We start from the raw sequence: 15,380 nt of genomic DNA on the forward strand, positions 1-15,380 counted from the left end.
CTTTCCTCAATTACATTTAATTTGACTATTATAAAAGCAAAACAAAAAGAATTAGAATTTTTTTTCATTATTTGTATTGTTTTAGTGGTAAATTTGTAGTGATTATCCCTCTGTTAGTTCCCCTGTTATTGGCCTCACACTTGCAAGGGCTGCTCTGAAGAAAAGAAGGAAGAGTGAGGAAGCAGTGCTGCATGTTGCAGGTATGTCTGCTGGTGCTCAAGGACTGCACAGCAAAGATTGTGGCATTCAAATGAGTCAAGGATGTCTGGAAACCACAGTGAGTGTTCTGGCAGCTCACTGGAGCTGGGAACATGGGCAGTGAGAGGTGATTCACCTGGCACAGAGCAGTCTGAGGTGGAACTTCCCAGCCTCATTGCAGATGTACAGCTGGAAGAGTCGGTCTGAAAAACGGGCAGATCCATGAAATAAATGGATTACAAATAAATTAGAACTTTTAAAGGCAGAAGAACTTTTAAAGACAAAACCAGTATGTGGAAGTTATTTTAGAAATGCAGAAGGATATTTGGAGGTATGGATCTAGTACAATTATAGTCAAGAAATTCCCAGGATTTAGGGACTCCTAGAGCTGGACACCCTTTTTATCCCTATCAGCTGCATGTGCTGCTTCCAGAATCTAATAATCCAGCAAAATTGTCTTAACTGGGAAGTGGGCACTGGAGACACTGCTAAAATACAGCTGCAGGTGGCCTCTTCACAACATGGGTATTACAAATAAAATATATGTATTATTTATATATGGACATTGTATGTTTAGATTATGATGCATAATACTGGCTTAGGCTTTATGGAGTAAGAGAATCTGCAGTACCAGTCCTGCCACTGGTTCTAGTCCTTCTAAGTGGACAGTACCATTTGGTTTAATGGAAATATCACATGTAACTGAACAGGTGTTTTGAATACAGACCAAGGTCTGTTTTGAGAGAGTTTTTGAAGTTTGTCAGTGAGTATTTGGAGCCCACTCAGTCTGACACTTTATTAAAGGCGTAATGATTCAAAGGCTGTTGAAATGCAGCTGATAGCTGTGTTTGCAGTGCAGAGCTGCAGGAGCGGGGTGTAATTGTTTGGAATGGTCAGATCAGGCTCCGTCTGTCTGCGCTTCAGGTGGAGCAGGGCTGTTCAGGCAGCCTCAATGGCACTTTAATTGTATGTGCTTTAGCTGATAACTCTAATTCAGGAAATGATAAATTTCTGGACACCTAATTTGTTTGCAAATAAGAAGTGATAGAGTATTTTATAATGACTTGATCAGTGTACCCAGTCTGGTTTTTTAACCTTGAATGGGTATTAGACGGTTGGTGTTAATTTGGCTGTAGTGGATTGAGTGTGCACAGAACCACAGGCAAAAATTGCACCATCCCTTGTGTGTACTTCATCACTCACTGTTCAGGTGCGCTGGATCCAGCCTGTACTGCAGCCCTTCCTTTATTTTTGGGAAAGTGGCAGTTGTATCAAAACCGACATTTTATGGCAAACTAAGGGCGGGTGTTTTTACGAAGTGTTTCCAAACTGCCACAGAAATGCAAGATAGCCATGGTTGTTTCCGAGCAGAATTTTGGAGCTGTTTTGCTGTGGTTGTACCCCTGTCAGGGTACCTGCAGACCAGGTGCCCCATCAGCTGAGGCCGTGCTCAGGTAGCCCCCAGTCCCTGGGAAGCAGGGTCTGGCCTGGGGCAGGAGAGCACCCACAGCCCAGCCAGGGCAAGTAGCCCCTGGGCACGGGGGCAGCCACCGTGCTGGTCCAGGCCCCCGCTTTCTCCCACTGCAGGATTTTCTGTTTGAAGTCTCTGAAACGTCTCTGTGACATGAATGAGCCCAGACTGGGAGTCTCCGTGGCAGCTCCAGGGTGACATTGCTGTCAGCCTGTCTGGGGTGGCAGCCACCACCAGTGCTGGGCTGGCCCTGACTGAGAGGTGGCCACTCACAGACTCCATCTCACTAATGGAAAACTAATGCCTGCTCTTGATGTTCGAGTTTATAAACATGTGAAATACTTTTTTAATTGTTGGTAGCAAAGCAGGCACACAATCAATAGAGTCAGGCGTGCCAAACTCACTGTTGACATTCAGCAGAGCCAAAAAGGCTGGTAGGAGATAAGGGCTTCCTGTCAGCAGTGCTCGTGCTAATTCATATTCAGACATTGTCATGTTCCATGATAAATGAATTCCTTGAACTATATTGATATAGGAGGTTAAACATTGAAAAAGTTGGGCTGAACTTTGACTTTAAATATTCATTAAAGCTAATTATGGATTTTATGACTACATGAATTACAGTTTCTGTGTCATCATTGGCAATTTATTTTAAATATATTTAAAGCAATCTTTATATATTAACTGTCACATTTAGTGAGGTAATGCAGTAAATGTTTACTCTGTACAGTAATTAAACTTTTATTCATCTATTTCCTTTTTGCATTAAATACACACAGTTGAAATAGTAGACTTTAAAAAGAAATTATGCCAATTAACTGTTTAAAAAAACCCTATAGCTATTAAAATGTTCGCATTTTTGTGGCAAAATTCCTGTATAATTAAAGGAATAGTGCTTTTATTAATGCTGGATGTGTAATCCATCAGAACCAATTGTTTCTCTTGCCACAGCACTATTTTTCCCAGAGGTTTTCTGTATGGATTAATGAAAGAAATCTCTAATACCACAAAGAGTATCATTCTGGAACCTAATTAAATGCAGTGAATGTCCAACTTCAGTGTGCTAACAGGGCGAAGATGCCTGTTTTTTTCTCCATAATACTTTTCTGGAGAGATGTGAAGCTCTTCTAATGATTGTGCTCCCCTTAGATTGAGCGTGCTCTCTGTGTCTCCAGCTGCAGTACAGGTGTGCACGCAGGTGTGGTGGGAATGGTCAGGTACGTCTGTCAGCCCGGAAAAAGCATTTTGTTAACAGCAGCATTGCCTGAGATAAAATGCCTGGCCTTTCCCTGAGTCCAGAGCGTTTCCATAAGGGCCTTTCTCACAAAAGCCAGGATGTGTTTGCCTGTGTACTCTGCAGTTAGTGACCGTGATATCGAAAGAGGTCCTGGGAGTTTACAAAGGAAATTTTCCCTGCTGTGCCTACAGGAGCTTGGGTGCTGGTCTGACTGATTTTAGGGGTGTTAAAGCCAAGCTGTTGGTTATAGTGAACAGGGGACAGCAGAAGAATCAGTTTTACTGTCTTGTGTGTTTCTTAAGAACGTGGCCGAGCTACAAATGAGTATTTATGACTGTGCCACCTGACTTTCTGTTTTGGCACTGAGTTACTGGCAGTGAATGTGTGGTACTTCCTCGGGGCCACGGGTATTGCTCTGAAGTGCCCATGTACTTCTGGGTGTAACTGGGCACCTCAGACTCTGATGAAGTCCTTTCTGTCTTGTCAGATCCTGACTTTATTAGTAAGGTAAATCAAGGATTCATAGAATCATGGTTTGGGTTGGAAGGGAGGTCAAATCCCACCCAGTGCCACCCCTGCCATGGCAGGGACACCTTCCCCTGTCCCAGCTGCTCCAGCCCCAGTGTCCAGCCTGGCCTTGGGCACTGCCAGGGATCCAGGGGCAGCCCCAGCTGCTCTGGGCACCCTGTGCCAGGGCTGCCCACCCTGCCAGGGAACAACAACTCTTTCCCAGTTCACCTGGCTGATCAGTCCTGGCAATAACATGGGCTGTCCCTGTATCCCTGAGGCCAACAGGTTGGGCTGGTCTAGAAGCTTCTGGTGGTACTGAGTACAATGACCTTGGTATGGTTACAGACCCAGGGGCTGCCAGCTTGTCCTGATGAGTTGGGGAATTTCTGATCCGAGCCTAACTGTGAACCACCCATTCATTGCTCTGCCCTAAAGCTGAAGTAGAGTTCATGACTGGTCTGTGTTTGCAGACTGCTTGGAAAATCAAGCAGAGAAGCCTGTGGCTGCTGCCTGGACTTCTTTCCAGTGAGCCATCTGGTGAGCAGAGCGTGTGCCATCCCCTGGGCAAGCCCTGGGGCTGCAGTGCTCCGTTCAGGTGGCAGGTGCTGGGCTGAGTCTGAGCCCTGGCCTCAGAACCGGGGCAGCTCTGGGTGCTGGGGATGAGAGCCTGCAGGCTGTTCTGCTCAGGGGGGATGCAGCCCTGGGGCACAGCTGCAGAAGGTGCTTCGTCCCTGACACGTGGGGAAATCAACCTCCGTGGCCCCTGGTGTTATGGTCCAGGTTTCTGCTCCAGAGAGGCTGTCCTGGAGAGGGCTGCAATGTTCCTGGGTCTGCTGTGTGCTGTGGTGCAGCCACTGATGTCCCTGTAACTGAGGAAGGGAGGGACGTTGCACAGAATGACCGCTGACTTCCATTTCAGTACCAGCACCTATTTACAGCTGGTGTGGAATTGCTGCTAACAGCAGCAGTCATCCATCTCAGCAACTTTTCGAATGGAACAAATAATTGCTTTCTTTCCTTATGTTTGAGATATTTAAAAGTTAAGATGTTTGGGTGGTTTATAATCTATAATGTGTTCCTGTGTTGTATCACTTAGATATTTTATGTGCTGCTGCTATATGCACCGGTTCTGCTTTTTCCAAAGGATACTGAAATTGTAAATAAGAAAATAAAGCAAAGTTCTTCAACTTTTAATTAATCTCATTTAACTTTATTGTTAAATTGGCATTTTATGAGAAATAAATTGAATTAACATAATCGCCTCAACAAAAGGGCCTAGGCAGTAGGCTCTGGAAGGTTTTTTAAAATATATTTCATTGTGTTAGAGCACAGAATTATAAGTGCACTCCATCATTTTTGCAAGTTTACTTTTATGTACCTAAGCCTGATTAAGTCTATAATAATGTGGAAAATAGTGATAGCTGTAATTTCCATTCCATTATAGTTTTGATTCTTTTTAGTAGGGTGTTTGGAATTGCACAGTCCAAGCCAGTCTGAATGTTAGTGATATCAGCTCCTGAAACTTGACAGAGTTACTTCATCACTGTCACAGATTCATTGTGCACAAGTAGTTGATACTCAGTGCCACAAGTGTAGACTATCAAACTGGACTTCTGCTGCATAAGTCTTAAAAATTAGTTTTTTAAAAAATGAGATTAAAACTGTACAAAGTCAAGCAATTAATGAATTGTGACACTCAGAAATGAAGTTGTAGCTTAAGTATGAATGGCAGTGCTGTTTTTAATAGAGTTATGACACCCTAAACGAAATGGGATTTAGAGCATCTGTTTTTTTCTTGGTTTACTTGTTATGCTACATAGAGAAGCTTTGGAGTTCACAGTCCTGTCACCTAGATTTAAATGGTCACCTGTTTTTAGTATTATTTGTACCTGAATTGGATCAGTCACTATTTCCAATTACTTTCTTTTACTCAGTCATAAATTTCCATCTCAGCTGAGGCATGGGGAATTCCAATGAAAATGAAAGGAAAAGTTTATCAAGAGGGTGGTCAGACCCAGGAGCAGTAGCTCAGAAGGGAAGGCCAGAACTCTCCACCTCAGGAGAGTTCTGAGTCTCCTGGACAGTGCCCTGAGCAACCACAGGACAGGGGTGGGACAGGGTTTGCACTGGAGACTCAGAGGTCCCTTCACAGCATGGTTCTGCTGTCCTGCATTGTGGGTATAAAGGAAAAGCTCACTTAATACCATCACTTAGATGTTACAGGTAGGCTGGATTACCATGTGTTACTGACATAGCCTAGGATTTCCCATTCCATGATCTCTTTTTCATTTGCTTTTAAATTTTCCAGACAGGATGCATTTGGGATGATACTTTCCAGATGCTTGCCAAGGCTCCTTTCTTTTTCCTCTGAAGGCCATGTAAGAAAAAAAGCTTTATCCTTATACTGAGTTCTCAAAGAGTATTATTATATAGCAAATGTTACCTTTTAATATGTCAGATTTTGCCCTACACATTGAAGAAAGCGATGGGCCAGATGGGAATATCAGGTGGCAGTGTTTTTGTCTTGTACCAGGATTTATTTTCTCCTGGCAATGTGTCCTTGTTGCAGCACACTTAACCTTGAGTCCTTTCCAGGGATGTCTCCTGCAGTTCCTTGTTCACTTCCTCTATGTTATAAAAACGAAACCCAAAGGCCTGAAGGAATCTGCCTGGGTCACAGGGATGTGTACTCATCAATTAAACATGTGGCACTGCTTTCTGTTGGATGGACTAATATGTCAAGGAGATGGGCAGGATCTCATGTTTGTGCTTTTGACAAATCAGCAAATGTCTAATCTCTGGATGTGCAGCGTCTCATAAATAATGCAGCAGTCACCAGACCGGGCACTGCTGTGCTGGGAGGGGCTTTGTTGTTGGAGAGGAAAAGATGCAATGAAACTAAATCATCCTTTTTGGTTAATGTGTTGCTTCTTTTATCCTTCTTTATAAGAGTTTATAAGTAACAGGCTGGGTTTTTTTCAGTTTCTTTTGGGCGCATCAGAAGTATCTAAAGGCTCATCAAGTTGTCCTGTAAATTTTTTTTGTTGTTTTGGGTTTTTTTAAAATATTCCAGCCTAAAATCTATTTGCCCTGTTTTTGGGGGTTTTTTCTTACTTGATTTTCATTTGCTCTCTTCTAACATGTCATTTTCCTCTCATTAACTGGGGAAAAGCAGTAAATGGCATGTCTGTGGCAAAGACACAGCCAGCAGCAAGCTCACGGTCCCTGTGTGTGCCATGGCAGAGCTCCCATGACCCCGGGGAGGGACTGCGAGCCCCACGGGTGGGCAGCCCTGCAGGGGCACGGGAGAAGGGGCGCGTGGAGAGGGGCCTGCTGCGGGAAGGCAAAGGGCAGCTGTCCCTGTTGTGGAACTATTTCACTTTCAGGGTAGGGAAAAACCACGTCAGGCTGTGTGGAGAGGTCGTGGAGCTTCTTCTGCAGAGGCTTTAGATGCAAGTTAGAAAACTTCAAAATTGCCCTTGTTTCCTGTACCACGTGCTCTAGAAGCTTTGGTTTTGCTTTGAAAGTGAAGAAGAAATGGTCAGGTTTCTGTAACAGAATTGAGGGCCTGTTTTGGGGGCTCAGAAAGGCGTCTGTCTGTGTCACCGATCGCATCCATCCATTTGGTGCTTCAGTGTACACCTGGCAGTGCCCTTATCACAGTCAGCTGCTAGAGGTCATCTTTATAATGACTGATGAAATCTCAGAGAAGCAACAAAAGAAATTAAAATTTTTATAGATCTTAGAAAATGTAAACATTGGTTTATTTATTAGTATTTAATTTCTTGAGTTTGGGTTTTTTTGTGATTGTAAAGCCTGATGCTCTTTCGGGTTTGGTTAGCCAAAGTACATATTTTTATAATTCCATGTTTTATTGGGTTTTTTTTACAGGCCCTAGGGAGTTTTTACTTTCTTCATGAATCTTTGAAAAACATCTACCAGTTTGATTTTAAAGGTAAGCAAAGGAATTAAATGTTTTTAATGGTTAGTCGGCTTTATACATCAAGGCAGCTTTTCCATCCTCTTTTCTGATGGTAGTACCTGGCAGTGTTTCTGTGTTATGTAGGCTCCTGTAAAATGCAGGCAGGTCCCTCAGTGACAGGTGTTGCTTTTCTTATCTTTTATAGACCTTTTAGAAAAAGTCAATGGACTGGCCACAGGCTGCAAGCCAGAGCATTAATCATTCCCATGCACCTTTAGGTCCATAGTGATCCCTGAGGATTTCAGAAGAACTGTGAATGGCCACAGGGCTCTTCCATGTAGATCAGATACAGGACTAAGACCTTAACTGTCCAACAGTGATGGCCATTTTGCAAAGCAGCTGAGGTAGATTTATGGCTTAAATTACTTGGGAGCAGAGCAGGTCAGTAGGAGGGTGGCACTGTTTAACCCACAATGATCCTTCAGGTTGGAGGTCTTGCTGTGTCTCACAAGTTTGAAAGTAATGCTGGGCTATATATGTTAAATATTAGAAATATCATAGAAAATTATGGAATGCTTCCTGAGGTGAATATGGAAAAGAATATATAAAATTTATGTTATTTCAGTTGAGAACTGTATCTATTTAATACAAAAATATCCTGAGCTTCATTTAGCTTACTGAGCTGAGTCACATTAATACTATGTCTAGCATCCCATTAATGTGAGAACTGTTGAAATGGTAGTGACTATGGACTGAACTAATTGTCATCATTATATAGATTAATTTTTTTGTTCTCAGCAGATTCTCTCAGCTCACATAATTGAGGGTATAGGATCTTCCTGCCCTGAAATATTTGAACAGTAGTTCTGTATATGTGCAATTCAAGACTTAGCCTACAAAAGTCCTCCTGTTACCACTGGTTTCAGTGCTGAAGGAACATTTTTGCTGTAATATGACAGACAGAGTGATTTTATTTCTCACAAACCATATGGGAGCTCTCCCCAGCAGAGCTGGCGCTCCTGAGAGCTGGTACCTGGGCTTTGTCCCTGAGAAGAGCAGTTCTGCAGGTGCTCAGGAGGGAAGTGTGCGCATGGTGGGGAGGCTGGGAGAGGCTGGGGGTTCCCGGGCGGTGCCCAGGCCCTGGGTGGGACAGTTTGCTGTCCTCTCGTTGTGTGGCTGCTCGCTGATTCTGCCTGCAAATGCCTTTGATTTGGGAGCTGTTTCCGCACACCTGAGCCCTCTGCTCCATCCCATCAGCACCAGAGGAGCAGCAGCAGTTTCGCCTCAAACCCCACCTGAAGGTCCCTCCCAGTGGTCACCGACAGATGTCCTGCTCCTGACAGGGAATTGACAGCTGCCTTAGGAAAAGAGGAGGTTTCTGCATTTATTAGTCCGTTGTGGCAGCTTACTTGCTACTGTACAGCTTGTAAAGAAAGCGTAAGAATTTGTAAAAAGTGAGAAAATGGAAGAAAAATGTATTCGAGGAAAACACTTCATAGAAAAACAGTAAACAGATGCTTGTTTCAGAAAACAAATGCTTTAAATGGTCGCTGCTTTGTTTTGCATGGCAAAACCATAGCAGAGCCAACTTGCCAATATGAAACATGCTCACAAAGATGGGTTTGGCCCAAACATCATTTAGAAGGAAAAAACTCTTAATAAAAATCAAGGAAATGGGTGAATGGGTGTTGTAAGTCACACGCTGTTCTTGTCAGAGCAGAATCCATCTCCCAGCATAGGGTTTGTAAAATATGACCCCAAAGGCTCCCATCTTTCAGGAGAAATGTAAAACTTGCCTCTTCTCTCATGACTATTGACATTTTCACAGTGTATTAAGCTCTTAAATCAGAAGAAAAATCCAGATGGATACAAACATTCTCTGCACAAAAATCATTATGAAATTCTGGTTCTACTCAAAAGCATGCAAAAAATAGATGTTTATACACAATTCAGTATTCCTGGAACATCACTGTTGCTTTTCAAAATTCACTGCACAGTTGGATATGACTGAATACAGACTGGAAAAAAAAGATTGTCGCTGTTTTTCAGATCTCTGGAAGACATATCTCCATTTTGAAAAAGGAACAGTTTCCTCCTTCAACCTCACGTATTATATGCTGTAGTGTAGATCCCTTGAGCTGTTTTCACAGTGGTCAGAGGCCCAAAAGTTTGCTTACAATTCAAAATAATGCCAAGCTGTCTGTTCTGAAAGGATATCCTCTAAGAGAGGGGGTTTAGGCCAGTTCCAGTTGACTACTTGTATTTACAGAATAAATCTTGTTCTCAGGTGTGAAGTCAGCAATGGAGTGTAGCTGGTGTAAGTTGCAGCAGGCTGTCTTGCCCCTGCATGCTCTGCTCTGCAGTCCTGTCACAATGAGCCTCTGGCTCACATGGGGGATGGAGAGGTGCCTCCCTGTGCCAGCTGCTGCCTGTCAGTGAAGTTCTCCCAGCAGATGCCTTCAGTCCTTGCAGTTCTGCCAAGTCTTTTCTGTAACTCAAAAGGCATCAGGATCTCTTTGCTGACACTGTTAAACTTGCTGAAAGAGTCACATCCATCCACAGTCTACTTAGAATGATGCCAGATCAGTTTATCAGGATATTTGTTCAATCGTCCCATGGGAGCCAAGCCTCAGAAGGGTTGACACATAAAGAATGATACTTTTTTTTTTTCCCCCAAAGACATAGGGCATTACAGTAAATGCTTCCTCAGATATCCAGTAGGACTGAACAGTTTAGGAGTCTTGATAATACTTGGAGTTTTGCTCTTACACATTCCCAGTTGAAACTGAATGCAGTTGAGTAGGTGCAGGATAATGGCAGGTGAACATTAGCTGCCCAAGCTCCTGTGTCAGAGGAGTTAAACTAAGTCAGGTTCTCACCTTAGATATGCCAGTACCTTGTTCTCAGAGGTGAGAAACCGAGTATAAAGTGGATCACGAAGGAGAACCTCTCATTCATGACTTGAGTAGATCCATGGGAGTCTGTGCTGTTTCTGTCTGTGATGAAATTGTTCATTAGAGACTTTGGAAAGTGATGTGCATCACCACTGAGTCTCTTGTACTAGTCCAGCACCCATTCCAGCTGTAAAAATCCATGCCTCATGTGCTGATGGCCAGAAAGGGTTGATCTGATGGAGCCTGGGCGCTGCAGGGTCTTAGAGCAGCTGAGGTGGAATTTGAGTGCAAGGGTGTACAGAGGCCAGGCTCACGATTGGAACTCCAATACTTCATAGGGCTCTGGATAGTAAAAATGACAATATCATAACTGTGCAACTTCAAGGTGTCTGATGTAAACAGGGGTGTTTATTTTCCCCCAGAACAGTTCAGTGCTGCACATTTTTTATAAGATCCTGTTGATTAACCATCTGTTCTGCCAATGCTGCTGCTTTGCCAATAAGTGTGAGAAGATGCTCCTAATGTTGAAGTTATGTCTGTTAATTTTGGTTTATCTCTCTTCCTAGCTAAGAAGTATAAAAAGGTTACTGGGAAAGAAATCTACTCTGACACTTTAGAAAGCACACCCATGCTGGAAAAAGAGAAGTTTCCACAGGATTATTTCCCTGAGGTATGTACAGAGCTGTGAAGCATTCCCAAATACTAGGTTTGATTCTGATTTCCTCTGACTACTGTTGAGCAGCTCCTCTCAGTGATAAGGGCAGAATGGAGTCTTGGAATTTTGTCTGTCTGTTTTCTTGACACCTGTAATACATGTTTTAAGTCATGGCACGATGTACCAAAATCCAGTATGAAATCCTTGTGGAGGGTGAGGACGGTGCTGAACAGGCTGATTTGTGCCGTCGAGCCCCGGCAGTGTGGCAGTGTGGCAGTGTGCCGTGGCAGGGCTGTCTCAGGAGCTCCGTGCTGCTGGGCTCTGCCAGCCCAGCTGGCACAGGGAGCTCACCCTGCTGCCAGGGACACTGACCCAAACACCACGGACACTGTCCTCCAAGGCTGCCCTCACTCTCCCTTTTGCACTTGTTCTCAGAAGAACTGGGGGTGCTGCACGTTTGAGATTGCTGGTCTTGTCATAATCAGAAACACAAGCAGAGCTTAGGGGTTTCTTGCACTGCACCTGAAAGTGCAGACACTCTCTTCTTTGATGTTTTCTTTCATTTTCTCAATTTTTATTTCTTAAGAGCATCTAGAACATGGGTGTTTAATGGTTAATGTTCTCCTCAAATCAAGTGAATAAATTTGTTGAACTGCTGTAACATTGTGGATCAAACAGGCATGTCACTACTTCAATAAAAGGAAGAACTAAATAAACTCCTAAAATTAATTTAGAATTTGTAAATATACAGACTTAGAGATATTTACGCAGTGCTTGTGTGCTTGGCAGAGCATTGCATAAATAGTTATGGGGTTGATAGGATGAAGGTTGGTCTTTTTCTTGACTTTGATACTAAATTATTTACTTTTATATCTCAGTACTGGAGGGAAAAGTGCCTCTGACATAATTTTGCAATGCATTCACTTCCTATGAATAAACATGCCAAATAGTTTGAAGCTCAGTGTTAGATCGCTCTGAGGGAGCTGGAGCCATTCCTCAGGTGTTGGTTTTCCCCTCCGTGGCAGTGAGCTGTGCAGTGCCTGGCAGTGCTGTGCCAGGGCAGAGAGCACTGCCCAGCAGCTGAGTGCTGCCAGCCAGCCTCACAGCACCAGGACAAGCTGTGCCTTGCTCATTGACACCCAGGGAGAGCTATTTCCTCCTTCATTTACTTCACTGCTATTGCTTCATTGTGATGCTGGCAAAGCTGTAAGTTGTTCAGCGTTGTTTATTACCCCTTTTGCATCAACAATTCTTCACAGTCTCTTGGAGCAGTGGTTGAGTCTTAGGGCTCTCCCACCCGGTTTTGTGGAGCAGGAATGGTGCTGGTTCCTTGTGGGGGATCAGGTGTTCTCACTTCATTAGCAGCTGCAGCTCCCTCTCCATACACGCTCCTGTGCTGCTTTTGGGATGGGACCACAGGGACTGTGGGGACTGGAACCTGAGGAGCAGCCTTTGGAGGCTGTGACACCCTCTTACTGCTCCCGTTGGTGCCAGTGCCTTAAACAGCGGTTCTAAGCAGAAACCTCTGTGTGTTGGTTGTCAGGGATAGTGTTTACCTGGAGGAGGAACAGACAGGAAAAGAGAAAATCTGCAAATACGTGCAATTAAGTAATGAACTAATCTCTGAAGTACCTTGAAAGTTCAGTTCTGCTCCTGCCCCCGGCACAATTCCTGGGAATGCTGTTGCAGCCAGACCATGGAACAGGCTGGGGCCCTGCTGTTGCAGAGCTTTGCACAGGAGAGGAAAGGGACACGGGCTCTGCAGGTCTGCAGTGATGTGAGTAACAGCAGCATCCATACTGCAGCTCTGGACCTCGTGTGCTCGCCTGGCCTGCACCCTGGCACTTGCCAACCCAGTATATTTTCATGTGACTTGAAAAGTTAGAAAGTATTTGCAATGATTTTTAGACCATGCTGCTTTTCTTTGGAACTGGAGACCGAAAAGTGTTTCAAACACACAAACGCAGCAAGAGCAAAAAACAACAGGGAGATAGTTTTGGTTCTCAGATGCATGTTTCTATATGTAAAGCTAAAATTAATCTTGCTGTCATGTTTTCTCTCTAGACAAATGTTAGTAATAGCGATTAAAAGGCCACAAAATAGTGTGTATTTTGGAAATTGGGGTTTACCCAGCAGAAGACATGAGAAGCATATTTACCCAAATATTGCATTGACATGCTCTTATGTATTTTAGCCAGACCTTTCATATCACATCTTCAATTTTTTGTGTGAGAAATGTTTAAGACTGATTTCTTTTTATTGCAGCTGTTTAAGGATGATCTAAAAGTAATTACAGTGATTGAGGCATAATGCAATTCAAAATAATTACAGCCCACTGCATATAAAACTAACAAAACTTTCTGCTTTGATTTATGGGTCCTCTTGGCAAGGCATAAACCTCAAATGATGCCTCTGGGAGCAACACTCTAGATAATGTTAGGCCATTTTAAAAAAAGCAGATTTGTGTAGTCTATCAGGCCTGAGTAATTTTTTTTTCTCATAGTGAGAAATTGGTTGTTATCATAGATCACAGATACTGCTCAAAGCTCTTATGAAAGATGAATTAATTTCACTAATGCTTTAATGCAAACCTTTCATGGAGGAGGCTGTATGGTGATAACCTTACTGCGGTCTCTCCTTTCTCAATTATGATTTATGTTGTCTTTTAGTAGATGAAACTGCCTGTATTCACAATCCATCTGCTGGCTAAAGGAATCCTATTAACAGAGGATCTGAGAAGAGACTTAATAATATAAGGTGAAAGATGTGGTATCCCCTTTCTCGGACATGAAGTAGGATTTTTTTTTTCCTATTTTAAAATGTAGATCACTCTCTGAGAGCATAAGATGGCCTATGTCATCTCCGCCTGGTTTTATGCCGGCTTACAGATGGTATAGCAGCTAGTGACTATTTGCTAAAGCAAAAATAAAGATTGTTGCTTTGAAATCTGCAATAAAAAGGAAATTTCTCTTTCCTCCTTCGCAAGCCATAACGCTTTTTTACATTCAGTTTCCAAAACTTTCTGAATTCCAAATACTTCATTTAGAAATACTAAAACACATGCATGATCCAAAAGTACATGAGGCATGTTGTTCAGCTGCAGTGTGTACCCAAGGCTGAGGATGACTCTTCCTATCAGAGCTGTTGAGCTCCGGCTCCTGGGCTGCATTAGGAGGCCTGAAGCCTGCTAACTTCTGCCTTCCTAATGTTAAATAGACAAGTTATTGATAAGTGAATTATTTAGTGAAGTTAAAGGAATTAAGTGTGTTCAAGTTATGAGTAGCTAAAGGTAGTTTGCAGGTTGGGGTATATGCCAGCTGCACAATGAAACAAGTGTTATTTTACAGCACAGAGGCACAGATGTTCCTGCTTTATTCAGCCTCAGCTGTGCGAACTTTTCCACTGTGAGCTTTAGCTCCTTCCTGCTCTCCTGGCTTCTCTCTGGGCCAGGGAAAAGGCCCAAAGCCTCGTGGCTCCCTCCACCACTTGTTGCTTTTTGGCAGTGACTCAGTCTGGAGTATTATGGAGCTGCTGACTTCAAGTAGTTGCTGAAGCAACTGGTCTAAGGGAAGACAGGCAGTATTTTGAGGTAGGAACTACATTCTCTATTGTTTTCATGGCAAGTTGCCATAATTCAGCTGTTTCCTGTCCACTGAAACCCTGAGTGTGTCGTGAGCAGGGGGATGAGGGCTCCTGTGTAAGGCTCTGAGAAGGAGGAGTTCTCACCAGGGCAAGGAAGCCTTGTCAGTGCTGGGTATTGCTCAGTACCTCGGTTGCTCTTGCTGCCAGTATTTGGCTGATTCCTGTTTCAGGTTTCCCTCTGAGTTGTGGTGTTCCTTTAAGGAGCTGCAATTACACTGCAGTCATCACCACTTTAATATGTCTTTCCTTCATGCCCTGCTTTGTATGGTTGAATAAACCCTTTCTGGGTCACTATTTAATTTGATATGGTCCCCCTCAGTAAAATGATGGAGAAAAGATGAATTAAGGCTCTGTGCTGGTCATTATCAATCATGGTTTGTGTGCATTACTTATTGCTCACAGTGCTTTTTGACATTAGCCCTCTCTAACCTCTCTCTTCATGTTAATGCTGCCTGGAGGTCCTTTCCCCCGATGTAGCAGGGGTTATTTATGTAGGTGGTGGTTCTGGGGGGTTTTAAAGGTCAGCACAATCTCTTCAGGGACTCTATTCACAAAGGAAAAGCTGGCAGAATGCAACTGCCAGTTTTCAAATTGGGATTTTAAAAACTGTGTTTTTTGGTGGGGACTTCTGCTAGTGAGGTGTCAGAGCTCCAGTTGTGGGGTTGGACCAGATCTGTGTCAGGACACAGCAGAGAGCCTGTCTGTGCCCCAGGAGAGGGAGGGGACAGGCCCAGAGGACAGCTGCCCTGGGGCTCTGCCGAAGCAGGACCAGGGGGAGCAGTTGCAGCAAGGGAAAATGTGATTTAATCTGGAAAACGCTTTCACCATGAGGTTAAACAGCAGGAGATGGG

The 15,380-nt window shown here is 43.6% G+C and overlaps 1 protein-coding gene across 2 annotated transcripts in view; it reads left to right on the forward strand.

Moving 5' to 3' along the window:
* The window catches only part of INPP5A (inositol polyphosphate-5-phosphatase A), a 185,636-nt gene that overhangs the window by 88,610 nt on the left and 81,646 nt on the right, over window positions 1-15,380 (forward strand). For both annotated transcript variants that reach the window (XM_084209867.1, XM_084209868.1), the window contains exons 5-6: window positions 7,308-7,371; window positions 10,799-10,902. In XM_084209867.1, the coding sequence (XP_084065993.1) occupies window positions 7,308-7,371; window positions 10,799-10,902 (168 nt within the window). The remainder of the gene's footprint in view (window positions 1-7,307; window positions 7,372-10,798; window positions 10,903-15,380) is intronic.

Source organism: Fringilla coelebs, assembly GCF_963513975.1.
Source record: "Fringilla coelebs genome assembly, chromosome: 8".
NCBI lineage: Eukaryota > Metazoa > Chordata > Aves > Passeriformes > Fringillidae > Fringilla > Fringilla coelebs.